General features: G+C 29.1%; 1 protein-coding gene across 1 annotated transcript; it reads right to left on the bottom strand.

Moving 5' to 3' along the window:
- Window positions 1–1,821: 1,821 nt before the first annotated feature.
- Window positions 1,822–8,385, bottom strand: LOC129607001 (uncharacterized). The gene is made up of 2 exons (XM_055517684.1): window positions 8,248–8,385; window positions 1,822–2,184 (listed from the first exon to the last, which is right to left on the bottom strand). The coding sequence occupies exons 1-2, from the start codon at window positions 8,383–8,385 to the stop codon at window positions 1,822–1,824; spliced, it is 501 nt and encodes a 166-aa protein (XP_055373659.1).
- Window positions 8,386–23,469: the final 15,084 nt, after the last annotated feature.

The following is a 23,469-nucleotide window of genomic DNA, read 5'->3' as shown; positions in this document are numbered from 1 at the left end:
TTTTCTGTACTATTGAATCGGTTATAGCCTTACGTTAATTACTTTATTGAGGTTTGAATTTAGAGAATCTTGTATTTTTTAAAGCGTCTTTTTGTAGCAATTTAATAAAACCCTCCATTACAGAATTTAATTCTTTTCTAGTCTGTAGCTCAGCATTAAAATTTAAATTTCTTATTACATCATGGTTGAATAACCCAATTTCTTGTTGTTTAGACTAAAGTAGAGCCGTTCCGTTTTTTAAATTCGTCCTCCAAATTCAAAAATTTGCTAAAATCCTTTAAGATATAAAAAGTTCAATAAGATTCGGGACTTTGTTGACATCAGTACACCAATAAGTCGGTGATGTATTGAGTAGGATGATGGAAACATCATATCTCCCGCACAGTTTTTTTTAATTCTGTACATGTTCTTGGGGTTAATATGGAGCCCCAATCTATACTTTAGGCGTTATAGTCACCCCCAAGAAAGAATCTTTTTCCAGAGTTAGTTTCCCTCAAGCATCTATAACCCAGCTCATCCAAATCATTCCCCAAGTGTGTTTTTGATAGCAGATATACATAGATATATTTAGCTATAAGAAAAAACCCCAATTCGTTCGCAATTAGCGTTTTATGTACCAATTCGTACTTTATTTTGCTGACATAGTAGTCAACATAGTAGTTACTCTCATTGAAGTTTAGTCAATTCTTTGTAAACGTCTTGCATCATTTGCATTATGCAACTGTTACGAGTAATTCCTTCAGGTTTTTGGATTGTATTTTTGTCAATTTCTTAAGTTTTGGTATCTTACTTAGGTCTTTTATCTATATAACCTTGGTATAAGATTTATCGTTCTTGGGGTCCTTTCATGATTTGGCCGATATCTCTTTATTATCATTTTTTGAAATTCCTTAACTCCTAAACAGCCTCGGTAACTAGCAGGGTGTGCATCATTGCAGTTTGCATACCTGGTCTGAAAATTATTTTTTTTTATTACAAGATTATCTTTTTTATTACATAATATATATTTTATTTATGTCTTCGGTACAATCGAAGGACAACACGAAAAGGAGCGACTTTTTTAAAGTATGCACACCATTTTCTTTTATTCTCTAATTTTATTTATGACATTTGAATCCGTATTTGAGTTCCCATTTAGATAAGTTCACACTTAATATCCTCTAGCTCACATGATGGATGTAGGTTTTTGACCATTACTGTATCAGGTCTCGTCAATTTATTTTCATAAGTATTCATTTTCATTTTCCACATTAATTTTTAGTTGGCCATTGTTCATAATGTTTACCTTTACGTCAATACTTTCCTCTTTGAAGATCCTTAATAAATGCCCGTAATCAGTTATTTTAATCACTATTACCGGAGTTTTTTTTTTAAGTTGGGCCGTTTTTCTTGGTGGAGATTTATCCACTTTAATGTTGTTCATTTCTAGTGGTGCTTCCATTTCTTTGAGTTTCCCTTGGTTTTAGGAATTCAATCGGTTTCTCTAACGAACTCTAACCACACCTGTTTTGCCTTTTTCGGTGCCAATTGAAACTGCATTTTTCAATCTTAGATTTACTTGCTTGTGTTTTCAGATCCTTACTCTTTTTTCAGGTCCTTTCGCAGATTTTCCATCCAAAGAGAGGGAGGGGGGCGGAAATCCTGCAGCTCTTGAGCTCTTGCTGAGCGGGTTCAGTTATATTATATGCCGATGTTATATAAATTTTTGTTCTCTTTTGAAGACCCCTATTGCGGTCTCCATTGTTACTACTCGAACTAATTCATCATCACTCTCAACGTTCTCTTCTATTCTACATACTGGCCATTTTAATAGCAAGTAGATTACAGAGCATTGGTAACTAATTTTAATCTTGACAACTGAGTCACTTTTTTTTGAAGATTTTGTGGACTTAGTACTGACAACGACGATTCTTCAACCAAAAAATTCCATGGATTTAAGGCTGCATAGTCGCTTGGACTTGATGACAAAGGCGTCAACGGTCTGGAGTTAAAAATCGCTTCATCCTCCGCAACGAATGTGCTTAATTCTTCGGATGTCAATAATAAGGACGTCAAAGTATGCTGTAGCAAATTTGCTGATTTGAGTGCTGTATCCCAGAGTACTTCGAAATAGGGAGACCTGTGTTGTATAAAATGAAATTGCACTCCTTTTGTACTACGAATTTTTATAATTTTCTTTTTCCTCTTAAATAGACAGGAAGCTTTGTAATTTTTTCTGCTTATTACTTAAATACAAAAGTCTTTTGCATTATTAATTACAAAGATAATTCGCAATATAATTTCTTGCAAAATTCTCTGCAAACAATAAAAAATTTTCAAGCGGTTACGTTGTTAGTGAGATCAGATGCTACTTCCATGTGAATTATCTTTGTTGTGAAACACACGAATGCTGTTATGGAATTTTTTGTAGGTCTTTTTCCTCTAAGGTAATAGTGAGTCTGAAGACTAGAATAGTTTAAGAGCTAAACCCTGCTCTTTGATAAACTGTCCAGCGATTGCTGCAATATTTCTTGTTTCCCTTTTGAGTATTGGGCACAGTTAAAAGCAGTTCTTTTTATTAGCTTCCCATAAATTATTATCCAAAAACGCTGTTGAGTGCTTGCCAAAAGAGCTAGTGGCCCAACACGTAAATATTTTAGTATTCCAGTTCCAGTATTAAAGTAGAAAAAAAGATTTGTTCCTGACAGCTTCAATGGGTGTTTTACACCAAAGCTAATTGCGGTATTCTCTAACCTTCCTTTAACTCATATTATTTCTTCTTCATCTAAGAGGGGTGATAAGCTCGCTAACTTGTTGCTCTTTTCAACTTTATTTTTGTTTATTTGGGTGATTTCTTCTTTTAAATATTTGCGTTGAATACCTTTGATGATTCCTAGCGTTACTAAGTTAAGTTCACTCACAGGTAGCCATTTTTTAAAAAATTTGTTTTTGAAACCTGTTTTTTGCTCTTAGCAAATCAGTTATTAATCTTTGAAAGAGTATGAAGAATGACGATGGTTTCTTAATATGCAGGACCCTCTTTCCATTTCCACTCAACAATGCAATCCTTTTTCTCCACATTGTAGCCTGGTGATAAATTTTTTATTTGACTATTGTTTCTCGGGATTACAGAATTCAGAATTCAGAATCATAATTCCAAGTTTGGGAATATTCCTTTTAATAATACGTCAGCTGGATTTTGATTTTACGTAATTCCATTGCTTTGCTGCTTTCTTCTCTTGAACCGAGGCTATCCTACTACCCATCCCAGATAATACCTTTTATCCTACTAGAGATAATACCTTTATGATTATATTGCTTGCTGTAAAAGCATGCAGCTCGGTAAGAATCTTTAAATGAGTCCCGAACACCTGTCTATTTATTTTAATATTGCTTACTTTCATCAAGTCTTCTTTGAAATTTATCTGTCTGATGTTAAACTGTCATCATCCCAACCAATCTTTAATTTGCACTATACTTTGTGGAAATTAATGATTGATAGGTACCACAGCTAGTTGACTGGTTAATATATTGGGTTAATACTCTTGTTTTTATGCCGAAAAGCAGAGTTACTCCAGACACAACTTTCCGATTTATTTACCTTTCGGTATTACTTTTTACCGTTGATTTTAAAGTGAATCGATGTGTCAGCTGCTATACTAAACCTAAAGTTTTAATGTTGAGGTTCTTCTTCCTTGGTTATTTTGTTTTTCTTTCCGTTCTTTGTATGGTGTGTCTGATAAGCCCAATAATGGTCTTCTTAGTTCGACCGCTTCCTTCAATGAATGGGTATCTGTTATGATGTCGCTTAAGTAAAAATTTTTGATTACTCTTACCGTTAAAATATATTTCGTCTATTCTTAAGCATTTAACTGGGTAAGACATCTCGAGACGGTTGCTAGTTTATAATATTTTATTTTATCTTTAGTATTAGAACCATAGAACTTTAGTTGAGGTAAATTTTTTCCAACTTTAATTTGCCGATACATTTGTCTGATATCTATCGTCATGACGTATCGGTACATCCGAAAGTTGGGTGTGATGTCAAATAAATCCTTTTAAATTCTAGGGCCATTAAGCATCCAATCGTTCTGTAATAAATTTCATGACATTCGCAAGCAGTATCGAAAATCACTCTTAATTTTGAGTCAAAAAGGAGTGAACTTTGCGAATGTTGAGGTTATTCATCTTTAGGAGCTTAATATATTCTCTCTTCAGAATTTGGTCTTTTTATTAACTTTGCTCCAAATTCATGAATTTTCATAGAGCTATGTTGCATGAATTTTCAAAAACTTCAGCTGACGCTATAATTGGAAGATTAACGATAAAACTTCCATCCTTTTCTGTCTGTAACGCATGACGATCTTTCTTTTTTAACTTCTTCTACTACTCGGAATCTCTCAAGTTTATCTTTTAATGATGCTTTTAAATCAATAAAGTTGTTCTACTTATGTGCATCCGGAGAAGTCAATTACTATTCAATCAAAAACTGATTTTTGTACTATTGAAACATTTGATTTCAATATTATTTGTCCGCTTCTCCTCACTTTACGGGACATGTCAGCTCCCAGTAATATTATATACTTTGTGGGATTTGTTGAAGTTATGATCAGCTAGTTTAACATTTGGAGGTAAATTCCATGTAGGGATGTATAGTAATTCATTTCTGTGATTGAAGGTCTGAAATCTTCCTTATTATTCTGGCCCCTGTCCGTGCAGAAAATGTTCCTTCTATTGACTTCAACTCAGTATAAATTCTATTCTTCACGTCTGCTTGGGATTCTCCTATCCGAGAAACTTACATTCTTTTTTCTGCATGTGTTAATTTTAATTTTTTATTCAGCCATTCAGTAATCAAATTTATTGAATCGCGTAACAATAGGTCACGGCTTTATAATATTTTCTTAGAACTATTGCCAAAATTGTGTAATAAACAAAATATATTGCAACATATTATTGTGACCTACATGGTAGAACTCGGATCAAACTGCAACTTTATTATTATTTTAACCTACATTTTAACCTACGTTTATTTATATTTTTGGGTTAGCACATTTAAAATGTAATTTGAACCAACAGTTATCTATTTTCCAACGGTTGTGCTTATCCTAAGTGTTCCAATTGCAATAAGAATATACAACAATAAGGCTGGGTTAAACCAATATTTTGTATTGTAGCACTTTTCCTTTCAACAAGTGAAAATACTGCTTTGAAAAACAATATATGTGTGTGGGATTTAGAAATTTTTGATTGTACAAAAATAAAAAAAAATTAATTTAATAGTAGAATGTTTAATATATATTTTTTATTTTACGATATTGTTTATGGTTATAATGCTATTATTAGCTATACTAATTATTCTTTACTTTAACTTCATAAAGGTTAAGAAGAAAAAGCAAAATCATTTCTTTTTTTGATAATTTCTTTATAAAAACCTCTACACATATTCTAATTGTTTCAAAATTATTTGAGAGCCAATTCAATATGATGTATAAAGACTCCAAATTTAATTTCTAATTGTTTGTATAGAAAACAAGAGATTTATCAAAATAATAAAATAAAAAAAATATGAAATACGATAAGTATAATGAAATCAAAAAAATGTATGGTGAATTAAAAACAGAGTGTGTCAGTTTTTAGCGCCCACAAGTATACCTACTACACTATTGAAATTATTTTCATTTATATATGAAACTATTTCTAGGATTGCATATATTTAGGACGAGCGATTTATACAGTCTTTGAAGTAAAACAAAAATTAATTTGAAAAGGTGTTAACATAATTGCTCTTTTCAATTTTAAGAATTAATTGCGTGAGTTAAGAAAAATAATTATATATTTTAATGTCATGGAATTTACCGTTAGCTTTTTGCGTTTATTGAAATTTGAACAAGCTTAGGGTTTCGAAAATATAAGGCGTCAAAAATTCAAATTTCAAGAGGCGATAACTTGAGAGTGGGTGGAGATGGAAAAAAATTTTCTTGTAACGAAATAAATTATTTGTTAATGCCCAAAAGCTGCTAAAATTTCAAGCTCCCTCAACCTGAGGTCTAGAAGAAAAACACTACTGCTTTTTTGCGTTTGTAAAATTTGAAAAATGCATATGATTCTACTACACTAAGTAGTTAAAAATTGAATTTTTAGGGTTTTAAGGGGGAATACCTTTTAGAGGCGGGGAGATATGTGAAAATTATGTTCTACGGGAATTAGTTTCTAGTAAAGATCTATGAACATATAAAATTTCAGGTTTCTATCTTCAAGGGTGTAGAAGTTTTGTAAACAAACACACGGATACACGGACGAACGGACGGACGGACGGATGGACGGACGGACAGAGTGAAACTAATAGGCATTTTTTTTTTAAATTTTTTGGAAAAGTGCTAAAAAGTAATGTAGAAATAAGAATCAATTCTAATGTATAATAGTATCCGCATAAGTCATTCAGAACTGTAAAGTGCTTGTATAAAGACACAGGTTCCTGAGTGGTTGATATAAACTAATATAAAATTGTAAATAGAGACTTTTAATTTATGATAATAAAACATCTTTATTTTTATTCTAATACACGACGACCGGATCAATCAAATGCAATAAATGGCTCTTCTCAGAATCCGTAGAGCCGAACTCCGAAGAGGGTGAATTCTCGAACGTTGTTGAATAACCACCTGGGATACTAAATCCATTTGTTGCGTCCATTGCACAATTGATTAAATTCTGCATTTTATACCTACTGCCAGGATTCAAAAATTGCCGTCTCTCAGGGATCAGACGCAGACCAGGGAGCCGCCTATTTTAGGTCAGACGCTTCTGGATTTACCGCCCGCGCGCTTCCTAACCAACGTAACCCGGATTAAGCGCTGATCATGTTTATATCCTTATTGGACGTTTAGGATAACACTTGTGGTTGTTGTTTAATGTAAAAGTAAGCGGGAGTGTGACCCTAAGCGTAATCAATGATGAAAATGGAAGTAAGCATTCTGAAGTATGATTGATAGTAGAGTGCCACGTTACGAGTAGAATTAGTCGTATTTATAACACAGCGCCACGTTACGAGCGTGAATTAGTTTTTCAACATTTAAAATGAAGTATGCAATATTTGTAGAGGAGTTGTTGTCTCGGTTAAAAGTAGGTAAAATTGTAAGAAAGAAATATTTTTTTATTTTAAATATTGATTGAAGTAATTAATATCTAGAATGAAGTATGCAATATTTAAAATGAAGTATGCAAAATTTGTAGAGGGGTTGTTGTCTCGGTTAATGTTGTAAGTTTTTCAAAAAAGACTTTAAAACTTTTTTAATTTAAAATCGTTTTAAAATTAAAAAAGTTCTTAAAGCTTGAAAGGTGGGTTTAGAATTATTTTAACATTGATAACAATTTAAACATTGATAACACAGCACCACGTTACGAGTAGAATTAGTTTTTAATATTGATAATACAGTTTAGAATTATTTTTTAAAAATATTGGTAACACTGAAAACTCCAAAATATTGGTAACACTGAAAAATATTGCCTCCTGAAAACAAAAGGTTAGGTTTAGACTATTTAATTTATGAAGAGCTTTTTTTTTTGTTAAAGTTTACGCGGTGTAATTGCTTCATCTGAAAACAAAAAGATTTATGACAAAACACAATGCAATATTTTTCAACAATCTTATGTGATTTATATTTCATATTTAATACATTTTTTATAAAATAATTTCTACAGTTAATTTTCTAAAGCACAATGCCTCCAAGCATATGTATTTGCTTTATCACTTAAAATATTTCTTTTTTCATCTGCATTACTTAAAGCTACCTTATTAAGATTTTGAGTATAAATAGTGTTTAGGTTGGATGTGAAAACCTTCATATTTCTATATATTATAAAATTATTTAGTAAAGCAGATTGGTAATCTTCTAACTTTAAATCATTAACTATATACCTCCTAACTCCTTTCGCTTTTTTAATATTTTAATTTTGTAGAGTTTCATTTTCGACTTTAAACCTATAAATTCAGCTATAATTTTTCTACTCATTTCATCTTTAAGTAGACCTAATACTTTTTTATTTACTTGTGGAAAATGTCAAAATAATCTGTTAAATATGGGTTATCTCTAGTGATTGTGTAAATAAAACTGTGTCTATATAATTAAGCACTAAATTACTTTGAAACCTTGGTTTCATAACATTATAGTGAAAGTTATAAATTAAAATTTTCGATTGATCTAAAATTGCAAAAACTATATAGATTGGTTTATTGTAATTTGCTTTTGTTTTATTTAATTCTACTGCTGCTGGATTAGATTTAAAAATTGAAACTCTATAAAAATTAGGTCTTGCTATTAGAGCTCTGAGTCCTAAGTGTCTTCTTTTGCTTTCCCATGAATCAGCAATATACACTACTCTTCTGTTATCAACATTTTCCATGGTTTTACTAAACACGGAATTATTCAATAATTTGAAAAAGTTTTTTTCAAAATAATTTTGAATATTTGTTCTATATGTAGTATTTAAATCAATGCATTTCTTCAACTAATTACCCTGTTGGAATTTTAAAACTCTGTACATTTTCCAAAATTAATCCATTTTTAAGACACTGCTTAAGATTTCTATAGTGTATTACATAATTTTTTTTATTGTTTAAATTAGTTAATAATTTTTTTGTTTTTCCATTTGGAGGTGTACTAATTTCAGGACAAAAGGGTAAGTCATTATGAAGATCATGAAGATCCTTGGCATAATCTAAATCTACTTCTAAGATATAACCGATATCTGAGTTATCAGATATTAATGAAACATCAATTGGGTTATCAATCTTCTTCAAATCTTTATATGGGATATTTTGAGACATAGCTCAACCGTACAAATTTTTTGCATCTTGATAAATGATGTATTTGGAAATATCGTTGGAATTGATTTTTCATTTACATATTTGTTATTGCCTACAGAATGACGCAAAGAACATTGGCTAACACCTCCCCGTATTCCTGACCTTACAAAATTATACATGTTGATACCTATAAATAGCTCTTACTCTATCTCGGTGTATTTAATCATCGCTTGCCATGAAAGATCTGGAGCAGTGTAAAAATTAGCCGGATTTAAATTGTAGATTTTTCTACATATTTTTCTAAAATTTTTAACATTCGCTAATAATAAAACATCTGTTTTTAAGTACAACTCAAGATAATCAGACAAATTTCGAAAAGTGAAGGTAATCCACACGGTAATCGCATTTTGGTAATATTCATTGGAACAAGAGCTGTTCGTCATTGTTTTAAAAAATTCTTTTTGTGGTGGTAAATCTTCTTGTATTTTTTCCCGACTATTAAATATTCATAGGGAAAAGCACCTTTTCTGATCATTAGATCGGATTTATCACCAAAACAATTTAAAATATTTTTCATATTACTTTTATCTATATCCTTGGCAAGGCTATCTAAGCTAGCTACCATGAAACGAAAGTTATCCAAAAATCTAATATTGAAAGCACAGTTTTCTTTGGGAAGTGTAATCTTCTTAGTTTGAGATATGTATATACTTCTCCTGATTTAAATAGAGTATAACAATCATACCCAGAAAAATTATGGAAAAACATGGGGAAATATGAAGGTTTCCTAAATAAAATATTACAATCAGAGTGAGCTGGTCCTCGATATTTACTACTAAAATGGACTCTTACTCTATCGCTAAAATTCAAATCCTTACCAAAAATGTGACAGATGGCTTCCGTTAACTGTGATAGTTCCTCATCTAGTGTCATTTTCTTCATTAGTTTTATACGCTGGAAATATTTCAAACATATATATGAACAGTCTTCTATTAATCAGTAAGAAGTTAAAAATTAAAAATATGTTATCTGAAATATAATAATTATTTACTAACCTTTTAATAAAATCATCTGCATAAGTTAGGCCAACACATTCTACAAATTTATTTAAAGATGTGTCAAACGAGCACATTATAAAGTAGGAGAACGCAGCTGGAATATGTTCCTGTATATTTGTTGTATGATGTTTGTCCATTTGGTTGACATGTTGAAATGGGTTTTAATAAGCTTTCACTATCCGCATATATCACAAAAGGCGTTTCCATTTGTTGCTGAAAGTTTTTAAATTTTAAAATATTATCATCTTTCGTTGGCAAAATAGTAACAACCATATTACATTCATTTTTATGGATTATAACGTTTGCAGATTTTTAAAAATGTTATAAACAGCTGTTACATATGTATATGTTTTCGAGCTTTATATTTACATAAATTACTGAAAAATAATACGAAATGGCATTTTTCTCCATTTTCAATGAAGAGTAAATTAATATGATGTTTCTTTTCATTTTTGGTTAAATAATAAGGTCCTACTATTTCATTATTTTCCAATCCAAAAACGTTAAAGCTAATTGTTTATTTTGCTCTTCAAATGTGTTAAATTGTGTAAATTTGATTTTAAATTCTATCTCATCAAAATTTATCACCGGAACCAAACCATGATTTAGTTTTATTTTTGATTCGTTAATATTATTTATTTTATATGTTCCAGGTATTGATGTATGCTGTTTAGCTGGTTGTAATGCTGATATTATTGCCCATTTAAAACTGTAATTATATCAAAATTTTTCATATTGATACAGGCTTTTTTATTTTCTATTTTTGCTGGAAGTCTGATATATCCTGATGTTTTTAATGGTTCATACTCATTAATACTTAGTTGCATACCAATAATTTTTAATAATGCCCATCGACTGTCTTTCTCCTGGAAATAGTAGAAGCAAAGAAAAAATCAAAAAAGCACATAAAAGAGAGCAATTGAAGAAAAATTATGATTAATTAAAGTAGATGTTGAAGGAAGATCTTAAAATTTAAAGTTAAAACATGCGTACATTAAAGTTAAAAGCGTAAACATCATTATCATTAGCCGCACATGAAAAATTTTTCATAAGCAACATGAAATTATTTTATATATTGAGTTTTCTAACAATTACAATTTATTCTGCACATACCCCCAATAAAAGATTAGATGAGTCAGCTTACGGAAGTGCTGATTTCGATATAGTTCTACCTAATACTCGTAATGAAACTATAAAAGTAAATCTATCAGTGCCATTTCTTAAGCATGTGCCTGATACTGGAGCTATAACAGAAACAATAGCAACAACAACAACAGAAAAAACAACAACTAATACATCTTTTGAGCCGGATAATTATTTAAAAGCTGATTCAGTTCCGCAATATGTAACAGTAGCAGAAGCAATCGAAGCTTTTAAGAAAGATTTAATTGCAACAGATCTTGCTATCGGTGGATTAATACAAAGTACGCACGTATTCTGCAGACATTTTAGATTAGATTACGGAGAGGATGATGATATTAAAATACAATGTTCATATGATTGCAATTTTCAACAAAAAACATTAAAAATTAATTGTGAAGAGTATGCCATAACTTATGGTAAAGGACTTACAAGTAGCGGTGAATTGGAAACATATACCGCTTTTAATAAGGACTATCAATCTTCAGCAGATACTATATTAGATTTACGTAAAGTAAAGCAAGATTACATATGGAAATATCTTAAATAAAAAAATTATCATTGCGTTATCTGAAAATATGATTCAAATAAAAGAAGTCAAAATTAAATTACATCTGTTTTATTTATCCAAGAATTATGATTTGATGGAAAACCAAGCCATTTCACAAATACTTGGTCACCTTTATCTTTTACAATATTTATAATTTAAATAAATATAATTTGCTTTGATTTCAGTAACTCATGTTCATAGGAACCATCTTCAATGGGTTGTTCTTCATAATCTTCTAATAAGTATGTAATGGGGTTTGCTTTCTCGAAAACATGTTTGTATTTGCTTAAGCGAACTGAGTCACCAACTTTAAATTTTGTTGGTGGTGAAATTTTAATATGATTATATGCACTTGACAACAGCTCTTTAACATTATTTTTGTTTACATCAGCAGGTTTTCTTTGAATGGTTCGATGTTTTGTATTATTGTATTGGCTGGCTAATTTCCTTATTATGTCTATCCATTTGTAATTTCCATTGAAGCTGAACTCTTTCCACCTTTTTTCTTTTAAAGTTCGATTAAAGCGTTCCACGATTGAGGCTTTCAATCAGCTAAATGGTGAGTAATGATTTATTTGATACTTCATCATTAAATTTTTAAAAATCTTGTTGAAGAACTCCTGTCCATCATCTATTTGAAAATTTTTTGGTTGACGTTTGGAATGTTTAAAAATTGATTGCATTGCATGACGCTATTTGAAGTTTTATTCTTTATTGGGATAGCCCATACATATTTTGAGAAGGTATCAATCAAATTTAATAGAAATTTGTAACCATCATTTTCTCTAGCATAAGTTCCCATTTCAATTAAATCAGCTAACCACAGATCATCAATACCTTCAATGACTACTTTTCGTCTTGGAAAATTTCTTCTCGCAGGCTTAAGCAAATCCTCAACAACCTCTCTTTTACTCATTTTTTCAATAAACAAGATATTGAAAGATAATTTCTTTTTAATTTACTTTTGTTTATTTCTGAAGAATGTAATAATTCTATGGGAAGGGGGTTAGTTATTTATCATAAAAATTATAACAAAACAAATTGCATTTATATATTTTTTTGATTTCTTTTTTATTATTTATTTTTTTAATTTCTTATTTCTTATTTAATGCATTTATATATTTTTATTAACATAATTTATAGTACATAATTTGTTATATCATAATCATTTGAATTAAATGTTATCTCTTTAGAACTTAAGAATTGTAGATCTGCGTTCCATCATTATTTAAACCATTACATACTAAAGCACAGTCTCCTGTACTAAGATATATTAGCATATCATCAGTCATGTTAATGAATTTTCCTGGAAGACAATAAATAGCTCCAAAATATTTTTGCTACAACCTATTATCATATATTGGCAGAGTCTGTGGAATCCCAGTGATCACGAAAAATACTTACAATCGTTTATCTCTTCTAGTTTAGCCAGAAAACACGTTTAAAGTTTCCCAAAAGATTTTTTTAAATATCTCCAAAAATATTGTAATTATGTTTATTAATAATTAGTAACAACACAACCCAACCAAGTTGCACTTAATTCACCTTCCCAATAATTATTTCGTAACTACTTTTTCATTTAAAGTTATTATTTTTTATTTTTTTTTTTATTAAAATTGCAATGTAACATCTGTTTTTTTTTTGTTTTTAAAAGCTTCATGTTTCAAGCGAAAAGACGAATGAACTTTGTTTTTTGCTTGAAACATTAGAACGCATTAAGTTAGTAAGTAAATTTGAAAGCAACAAAATTAAATTAAAATTTCGTAATTATAAGTAGGTCAATGGCAAACGTGATACTTGTTGTTGTAAAACGTTTGTCTTTGTAACGTTTGTCGTTTTAGAAATAAGTTTAAGTAAGAATCAAAATTATTAATCATGTAATTATAAAAAGTACAGTTCGTTTTAGGAAGTAAAAAGTAAAAGATCATTCTGTTAAAAAATGAATCTTGTTTTTGTTCAAAGTGTAACTTGTGATTAATTGAATTTTGAGAAATTAAAAAGATCGTAAAACTGTTTTAATAAATCAAAATAAAATTTAGAATAAATAAAAATAAAAAAACGTCTTTTAATTTCGTATCAAAACAGTAAAACATAAAATTGGCGCATTCAGTAGGATGCGTCAAGTGTAATAACAATAAAAGTTTAAATTGACAATTTTGTAAAAACATTACACGAGTGTAATAAATAAAAATTTATGTTAAATAAATTTGTTTAGAAAAATAAAAACTCTAAAAGTGTAATAATAAAAAATTAGTTCAATTAAAATTGTGAAAATTTTTTTACACTTAAATTTTAAAATCTTTTAATGACGCATTAAAGAATAACATTCAACAAAAGTTACACTTACGAAAAGTTACGTAGAGAAAAAAAGAAAATAGACAGATTTTACTAGAAAATTCAAGAAGAAGAAGAGGAAGCTGTCGAAATGTCTGTTGAACAAGAACTAACAATCACATTGCAGATCGATCCCTTAACGAAAGGTACATCGAAAGGTTACCGGAATTCGAAGGGAAAGGTAATGATTTAAACAATTTTATAGAACTAGTAGAATTAAATATACCAGCAATAATTAAATATGATATAAGTAGTCAAAATATTTTGTTTAGTAGAATTAAAAGTTAATTAACTAATAGTTCTAGGGCAATAATAGAAATAAATAACAATGCTAAGACTTGGTCTGAAATACGCGAAGTTTTATTAAAAAATTTTGGAGAAAAGAAAAGTTCACTCCAAATTTATAATGAACTACTGGACGTAACGTTTAGGTCGAATAGTGTAGAATTGTACAATAATATCAAAAACATTTTAAGAAAGCTTAATAATAAACTAAAAGAAAAACCTAATTCTAGTTTTAATGTAGACGCAAATATAAAAACTGCGTTAGAAATTTTTAAAAATAAATTACCCGAACCAATGCGTTCGATAAATTTTAGTAGAAACCCTTCAACTCTTAAAGAGGCTTTAGATATTTTACATGAAGGAAATTATACATATTATAATCCTTCAGAAATAAATAATAGAACTAATAACCGACATAGTCGTAATAGTTATTTACAACCTAATAATAGTAACAATTAATAGAAATACTAACAATAATTTTAACAGAAATACTAATAATAGAAATAATAATTCTAACCATAATAATAGATTCGGTAATAGTTTTTATAACAACAATAATGGTAATAGTAATAATAATCATAATAATAATAACAATAATAACAGTACCCCATTTTATGAACCGATGGAAGCAGATCCTTCAACTAACTCTAGAATTAGTAACAGAAATCGAATTCAAAATTTTCATCTACAAGCCTCGGACAACAATCCTTATATAAAAGTACAATCAAAAACTAGGCCTTTAATATTCATCATTGACACGGGTGCGTCAATGAGCATTATAAATACGGGAATATATAACCCAATACACGCAAAAAAATTAAATCGACGACCATTACAACCTTGACGAATTCAACAATTTGCGATATAATAGCTAATATTGATTCTTTTGTTGAATTTGATTCCAACAATAAAATGAATTTCCTTGAATTGGATTTTCATGACAAGTTTTATGGAATCATAGGAAATAATATTTTACGCGAACTGGGAGTTGAAAACACCCTAAAATTAAACACCGGCAATGTGATTCCACTTTTCTTCAACGAAAATGAAGAAAAAGACTACTACACTCCATTCCCAACTGAATAATTACAATTGTTTCACCAGGAAATATTCTTGGCAGAAAATCAAATCAGATGAGGTCATTTAGACGCAAGTACGAAGAAAGAGCTTTTAAACTTGATAAAAAATTTGATAATGCCTTTTACCACGAAGGCGACTGTTATGATTTTAAACTACAGGTTTGGTAGGTATATCAAGACTAAAGACTTTATTTTATTTATTCATATAAAAGACTTAATATTATGTACAGTACATGTAATAGTACTAGAATTGTACTAGATTATATTATTTATATTCAATGCATATTATAACATCTCTCTTTCTTAATTTTTTTTTTTTTTTTTTTTTTTTATACCTGTTTCTTTTTACAATATGTATATAATCCATGTGACATTTTTAATTATCAAAATTCATATCAAATATGAAAATAAAGTTCATGTACATTTTATGTATGTATTTAATTTATGTTTAAGCAAAGTGTATAATATTAATAGCTATATTTTCAGGTAAATTCAATTTGATACAAATTTATTTGTTTGCTTTACTTTTCTACCATATCTAGTTTTATAATATATTTTATTTTCATTATTAGATGATATTTGTTCTTTAGTAGTATTTCATGTACATTTTATGTATGTATTTAATTTATGTTTAAGCAAAGTGTATAATATTAATAGCTATATTTTCAGGTAAATTCAATTTGATACAAATTTATTTGTTTGCTTTACTTTTCTATCATATCTAGTTTTATAATATATTTTATTTTCATTATTAGATGATATTTGTTCTTTAGTAGGGTTGCCAGGTGTTAAAACATTATTAGAAATTTCCTCAAAATTCTCGGCAGTATCAATCGAATCATTTTCATTTTTAATAGACTGGGAATTTAATGAATCATTAAATAAAATGTGTTGACGGTTTCGTCTATATTGTGATTCATTTTCTGAATCCTGTATTATGAAAGAACTAGGTTCTCTAGGAGTGTCTACAACATGTCCTGTGCTCATTGTTTCATATTGTTTCATATTGTTTCATATTTTCCTGATATTTTTCAGTTTTTTGTTTATGAAGCCTACGATTGACAACTTTTGGTTTTAAGTTTATTGCTAATAATGAACGTAAAGTTCGTGACATTAAGAGTTGTGCAGGAGACTCAAATTGACCCTTTTTTGTATTTCGGTATTGAAGGAGTCCTAAATATGGATCTGTACCACTTTCTGAACATTTAATTAAAATATTTTTAATTGTTTTGATACTTCTTTCAACAAGACCATTTGACCTAGGGTAATGAGGATTAGACGTTATACATTTTACATCCCAATTATTTAAAAAATTTTTAAATTCAACTGAATTAAATGGAGGTCCATTGTCTGAAATTAATATTTTTCAGATTCCATGCCTAGCAAAAATAGACTTTAAGTGTAGAATGACATTTTTTGCAGTATAATTTTTATGTAAATTAGCTATTTCTATAAATTTTGAATAATAATCTACCACTATTAAGTAAGTATCATTATTGAAAGAGAATAAATCTATACCTATTTTTTCCCATGGTAAATCAGAATTTGGATGTGTTGTTAAAGGTTCTTTTGCATTTGATTGACGATATTTCTGACAATATTTACAAGAAAAAACTACATTTTTTATATCGTTTTTCATATTAGGCCAAAAAACAATATTTCTAGCCTGATTTAAACACTTTTCTATACCAAAATGACCTTCATGAATTATATTTAAAATACTTTTTCTTAATTTTTTGGGAATTATCAAGCTGTTATTTTTAAACAATAAATTATTATTTATTGAAATTTCACCTCTAAAATGAAAATATGTTTGAGCTTCTACATGAGCTAAACTACTTCTTTCAGGCCAACCATTTTTGATTGCTAACAATTCTTTTTCTATTTGGGAATAATTCTTTTGTGCGTCATTCAAAGTTGTTGAAGCATAAGCAATTGCATTTTTATCATGCATTAAAACTGCACCCATTCCGTCTTTTGACGAGTCTACTGAAAGTGTAAGAGCCTTTTTTGGATCAAAATAAACCAGAATTGGAGAATTACATAATAAACTTTTAATTTTATTAAATTCACTTTCATGTGAACTATTCCAGTTCCAAACAGTTTCTTTTTTCAATAACGATAAAATTAGAAGTCTCAATTGACAAATTTTTTATATAGGGACCAAGGTAATTTACCATGCCTAAAAAACCTTTTTACCTTTGGAGATCCTTCACACATTTAGGAGTCGACATATTTTTTATCGCATCAATTTTGGTTGGATCTGATGAAATACCATGCGATGAAAAAATATGACCTAAATATTTAATACTAGTAGTACAAATTTTACATTTTTCTTTATTAAATTTTAATCCTAAAAATTTTGCCCGTTCTAATAATTTATTAAGAGTTTTATCGTGTTCTTCTTTGTTTGAACCATAAACTAGAAAATCGTCAATATAAATTAATAAATTCGGCATATCACTAAATAAGCGAATCATATATCCATGAAAGATTTCAGATGCGGCATTTATACCATATGGCAACCTTAAAAATCTATACCTTCCAAATGGAGTATTAAAAGTACATAAAAAGGAACTTTCTTTATCTAATTCTAACATCCAAAAACCAGAATTTGCATCTAATAAACTGAAGTATTTCGAACCTGCTAATTTTGACCTTATATAATCGAAGTTTGGTATTTCAAAATGTGGACGCATTATTGCTTCATTTAGATTTCTAGGATCTAAACAAACTCTTAGAGTTTTATTGGGTTTTTCTACTAGAACTACTGAATTTACCCATTCTGTTGGTTCAGAAACTTTTGTTATAACTTTAAGATTTTCCATTCTTTCTAATTCAGCTTGATATCTGTCCAGAAGTTTGAAAGGAACTTTTCGTGGTGAATCTATTTTTGGTTTTACGTTTGGATTTATTTTTAAATGAACTTTTTCTGGCAACCTACCTAAACCTGAGAAAACATCAACAAATCTATTTAAAACAATATGCTTTTTACTATGCATTTTCTCATTAATTGTGTATACTTTTTTAATTAAATTTAGTTCAATACATGTTTTTAAACCAATAATTGGTAAGCAATTTTGTTTTTCTACTATATAAAATTCAATTGAATGTTTATTTTTAGCTATTTTGCAACTTAATTTACATTTTCCTAATATTTTAATATTTTCACCCGTAAAAGAAATAATTTTTTGATTAGTCTTTTCAATTAGTTTTTTATTTAATTTCAAAATTTCGATAATATTCAAAGGTAAAATATTAGCTTGAGCACCTGTGTCCAATAAACATTCAACAAATTTGTTATTAATAAATATTTTTTCTGTCCATAAATTATTTAATTTATTTGAAACAAAATTTAAGTATAATGAACCTAAAAATAATTGTGAATTTTCTTCTTTGGATAAAATTTTTACTTGTAACTTACTTTTACACATCATAGCAAAATGATTTAGTTTACCACATTTCCTGCATTTCACTCCCTCTGATGGACACTTATGAGTATGTTTTTGACCACATCTTTGACAATTTTTTCTTGTTTCTGCATTTTCACCATATCGTTGCTGACTTTCATGTGACTTTGAAGAACCGTTGAAATTACCTTTTTTATAATAATTGTTCGAATTTGTAGTTTTGTAGTATTGTGGTTGTGCTGTAGACCTATATGGCTTTTTTGTAAGTTTTGATATATTTAAAGTTGAACTATTTTCCAACTGCTTGACCTGGCTTTTTGTATGCTCCATTAAAACTGCAATTTCCAATGCTTTATCACAAGTAATATTACCATCCTGCAATAGTTTATCGCGTATTTTCTGATGTCCAATATTAAGCCCACAAATGAATATATTCTTTACTATATCATTTTGTAAACTTCGTAGCTCACAAGATTTGCTTAAATTTTTTAAATTTGTAATGAATTCAGTTACAGTTTCACCCGGTTGCTGCGTCCGCGTGAAAAATTTATGTATTTCCATAGCAATATTTTTCTTCGGTGAACAATATTCATCAAATTTTTTGACTATTTCGTCATATTTTGTTGTTTCCAAATTTAAACCAAATGAATTAAATACTGGAATGGCATCTGGTCCTAGAGAGTGTAAAAACATTGCTACTTTTCTAGTATCAGATTTCCCATTTAAATCTGAAGCAGTCAAGAATATTTGAAATTGTAGAATCCAACATTTGCACGTGTCTGACAAATTTGTGGATGGAAAATCCATATGAGTATTATTATTTAGTTTAAATTCACTAATTTTTCTTGAATTTTTATTTATTTGTAAATTATTACTTTGTTTTTCTAAATTTTTCAAATCTTCCGATTTAGACATTACTTTTATTATTTTGGCCTTTTTATTTTTATTTTTTTTTTTTATTTTTTTTTTTTTTTTAAGTTTTACTTTTTAACTTCTGACACCATGTTATGATTTTAAACTACAGGTTTGGTAGGTATATCAAGACTAAAGACTTTATTCTATTTATTCATATAACAGACTTAATATTATGTACAGTACATGAAATAGTACTAGAATTGTACTAGATTATATTATTTATATTCAATGCATATTATAACAGCGACGATCTTACATTCACTCATGCTATTAAGCATGAGTGAATCATTTGTACAAAATCTTATTGGTACCCCGAAGTACATCGTCAAGAAGATAACGATAAAATTCATGACATGTTAAAACAAGGTATTATCAGACATAGTGATTCTCCTTATTCCGCGCCATTATGGGTCGTCCCAAAGAAACAAGACGTATCGGGCAAACAAAAATGGAGAGTCGTGATCGATTATGGTAAATTAAACAATATCACAATTGACGATAAATATCCTATCCCAAACATAGAAGGATATTTTAGACAAATTGGGTAGATCAATGTATTTCACTACTGTAGATTTGGCGAAAGGTTTTCACCAAATAGAGGTAGCCGAAGACGATATAAAAAAACAACTTTTAGTACGAACAATGGCCATTTTGAATTTGTCAGGATGCCGTTTGGTCTCAAAAACGCTCCTGCCACTTTCCAAAGGCTGATGAATTCTGTTTTAAAAGATTTCATCGGCAAAAGCTGTTATGTCTATTTAGACGATATTATTGCATTTATCACTAGTAAAGAGGAACACTTTGATACTTTACATAAAATTTTACAAAGATGCTATTTAGTGCTAATTTGAAAATTCAGTTAAATAAAAGCGAGTTCATGAAATAGGAGACAGAATTTTTGGGCCATATTGTAACAACTTAATGGTATTAAGCCAAATCCCAACAAATTAGATGCCATAAACCAATTTCCGATTCCAAGAACACAAAAAGAAATAAAATCGTTCTTAGGTCTTATCGGATACTATCGTAAATTTATTAAAATTTTGCCAAAACCGATAACCAGTTGTTTAAAGAAAGGAATACATATTGATATTAAGAACATAGAATATCAAAATGCGTTCAATAATTTAAAATTATTAATTTCTACTGATCCTATTTTAGCATATTCTGATTACTCAAAAAGTTTATTTTGACAACCGACGCTTGCAATTTCACACTTGGGGTCGTCCTTTCTCAGGACAACCACCCACTTTGTTATGCCTTAAGAACCCTCAATGAACATGAGTGAAAATTTTCGACTATAGAAAAAGAACTGCATGCTATAGTATGGGCAAGAAAGTATTTTCGCCCTTATCTGTTTGGTCGGAAATTTACAATCAGAACCGACTGTAAGCCTTTGCAGTGGCTCCATAATTTAAGGGAGCCCAACTCCAAATTGCAAAGATGGAAAATCAAATTGGAAGAATTTAATTTCGACATAGAATATCTTTCTGGAAAAGAGAATAAGGTCGCAGATGTCCTTTCTCGAATCCATATCAACACAAATGATGTATAGAACACGCCGATACATGGTCAAATAATGCAACAATACATTCTGCTAACGAAGATAAAATTGAACATATCCCAATATCAGAAGGTCCAATTAATCTTTATAAAACTCAATTAATTTTTAAAACAGGGCCAACTACAAAAATTAAAATAGAAAAGTTTTATGGAAGAACAAGAAAAACTATCTTTTATACAAACCCTGACGAAGAATATTTTATTAACATTTTTAGAGAACATATTCTACACAAGGGAACTGTAGGTGTCATGTTTGATAATATAAAGATTTACACCATATTCCAAAACACATATCTGAAACATTTCTGTAGAAATAAACTTTTAAAATTAAAAAAATGTTCTCGCTTGGTGGACGACTTTGTATATCGTAATGAAGTCCAAGAGTTTATTTTAGATCAGCACCGACAAACTAACCACCGTGGTATTAACGACGTCTATTTAAATTTAAAACAAAGATATTATTTCCCTAAAATGACAGAGGAAATACAAAAAATAATTAACTGTTGTCACATTTGCAATAGCGCGAAATATGAAAGAAATCCTTTAAGATTACCGTTTAAAATAACTGAGACACCCTGTAGGCCTTTACAAATAGTTCATATGGACATCTAGTTTCAAAGTAAAGGAAATCCTTTTTTAACCTTTATAGATAAATTTACTAAGCATGCAAACGTTATCCCGCTTTAAAACGGTTTAATGCAATATATAGCTTCATTCGGAAAACTCGGAAAAATTGTCACAGACAGAGAAAAAGAAAAGGGATTTGACAGTCTTAATTTTAAAAATTATTTAGAGAACGAAGAAATAGATGTTCATTTTACTATTCCCAACAATCATAGTAGTAATGCTGACATCGAGAGGTTTCATAACACGCTAAATGAACACCTTAGAATTTTAGGGGTTATCGAAAAAGAGCAGAGATTACCCTCAGGCGAAGACCCATTTATAAAAAGCATGCGAGTGTACAATGATACAATTTATAGTTCGACCGGTAAAAGGCCAATAGAATTCCTTAACGGAAAAATTTCCGCAGAAGAATACTCGAAAATTCATAATCGTTTAAAACAAATTGAAAAAAAAACCATAAATTCCTTAAACAAAAGGAGGAACTTCGGAAAGTCATCTGGCTATCTAAAATTGAATAGAGTGACCAAAATGCAGCCATATCATAAGAAAGTGGAAACGGTGCAGGCTGGCGAAGATCATTATAAAATTAATAAAGAAGTTCATCCTCACTACAGCAATCAATTTAAAAAGAAGTATAAATTCCAAAATCATTAAGATTTCCCTTCTTTTTTTTCAGCAATCATCCTTTTATTACTCTTGTTATGTCCATGTCCACTAAAATTATCTATAGAAATTACGGAATTGGTGTCCGGTAACGGATACATTTTGTTTCAAGAACAAGAATTGAAGATCATATACAATTACAAGAAATTTTTTCATATAATAGATTTACCAAAATACGAAGAAAGTATAACTAAAATAGAATTCAACATAAACAAATTACTCGAAAAAACTGACAACCCAACTACACCTTTAAACAATTTTAACCATTTGAAAGACGAATTCAATAGTATTATTCCCCATCACGTTACGAAACGAGGTTTAGTAAATTTGATTGGAAGTGGTCTTCGATTTCTTACAGGAGTCATGGATAATGACGAAGGCGAAGAAATAGAAGAACATTTTAAGGTAATAGATACTAACAACAAAAAAGCTATAGAAAATTTAAACGCTCAAATTACAATTAATAAAGAAATATCTGATCAAGTCGAAGCAATTACTAAACATGTAAATTTAGTGCAAAGAAATATAAGTGAAACTATTAATAATTTTAGTAATTGTATAGTAGAAATTGAAATTTTTGAAAAGAAATTGAATTTTTTTATGATAAAAAACGAAATTAGTGAGAATATAAAGATTTTATTAAAACAAATAGAAAATATTAAAGAAATGATATTGTTAGACAGATTAGAAAGTTTACCAAAAGATGTACTTTCAAATAAAGAAATCAGTAACCATAATGTAAGCGCAGAAACTTTATTATTCATAAGAAATTCTGTATTTTTTAATGATACAATTATTGTTTTTGTAATTTTGCTACCTAACTTTCTTAAAGAAAACTGCTATAGAAATATAATTGTTAAAGTACTAAATAAAGACAATAATTCAGAACTAGATACTAATTATAATAAAGTTATAAGTTGTAAAAAAAAAATTTTAAAAATGTAGAAAGTAATAAACCTTATCCCTAACTAATTGAGGGTGAATGTGTTTCAAATTTACTAACTAGGAATTTGATGACTTGCCATTACAAACAAAATTTACTAATAGAATTAAAGCT

The sequence above is a fragment of the Condylostylus longicornis genome, unplaced genomic scaffold, assembly GCF_029603195.1.
Source record: "Condylostylus longicornis isolate FDR11 unplaced genomic scaffold, ASM2960319v2 ptg000024l, whole genome shotgun sequence".
NCBI lineage: Eukaryota > Metazoa > Arthropoda > Insecta > Diptera > Dolichopodidae > Condylostylus > Condylostylus longicornis.
Note: the sequence above shows the minus strand (reverse complement) of the source record. Positions and strands in the feature narration are given on the sequence as shown.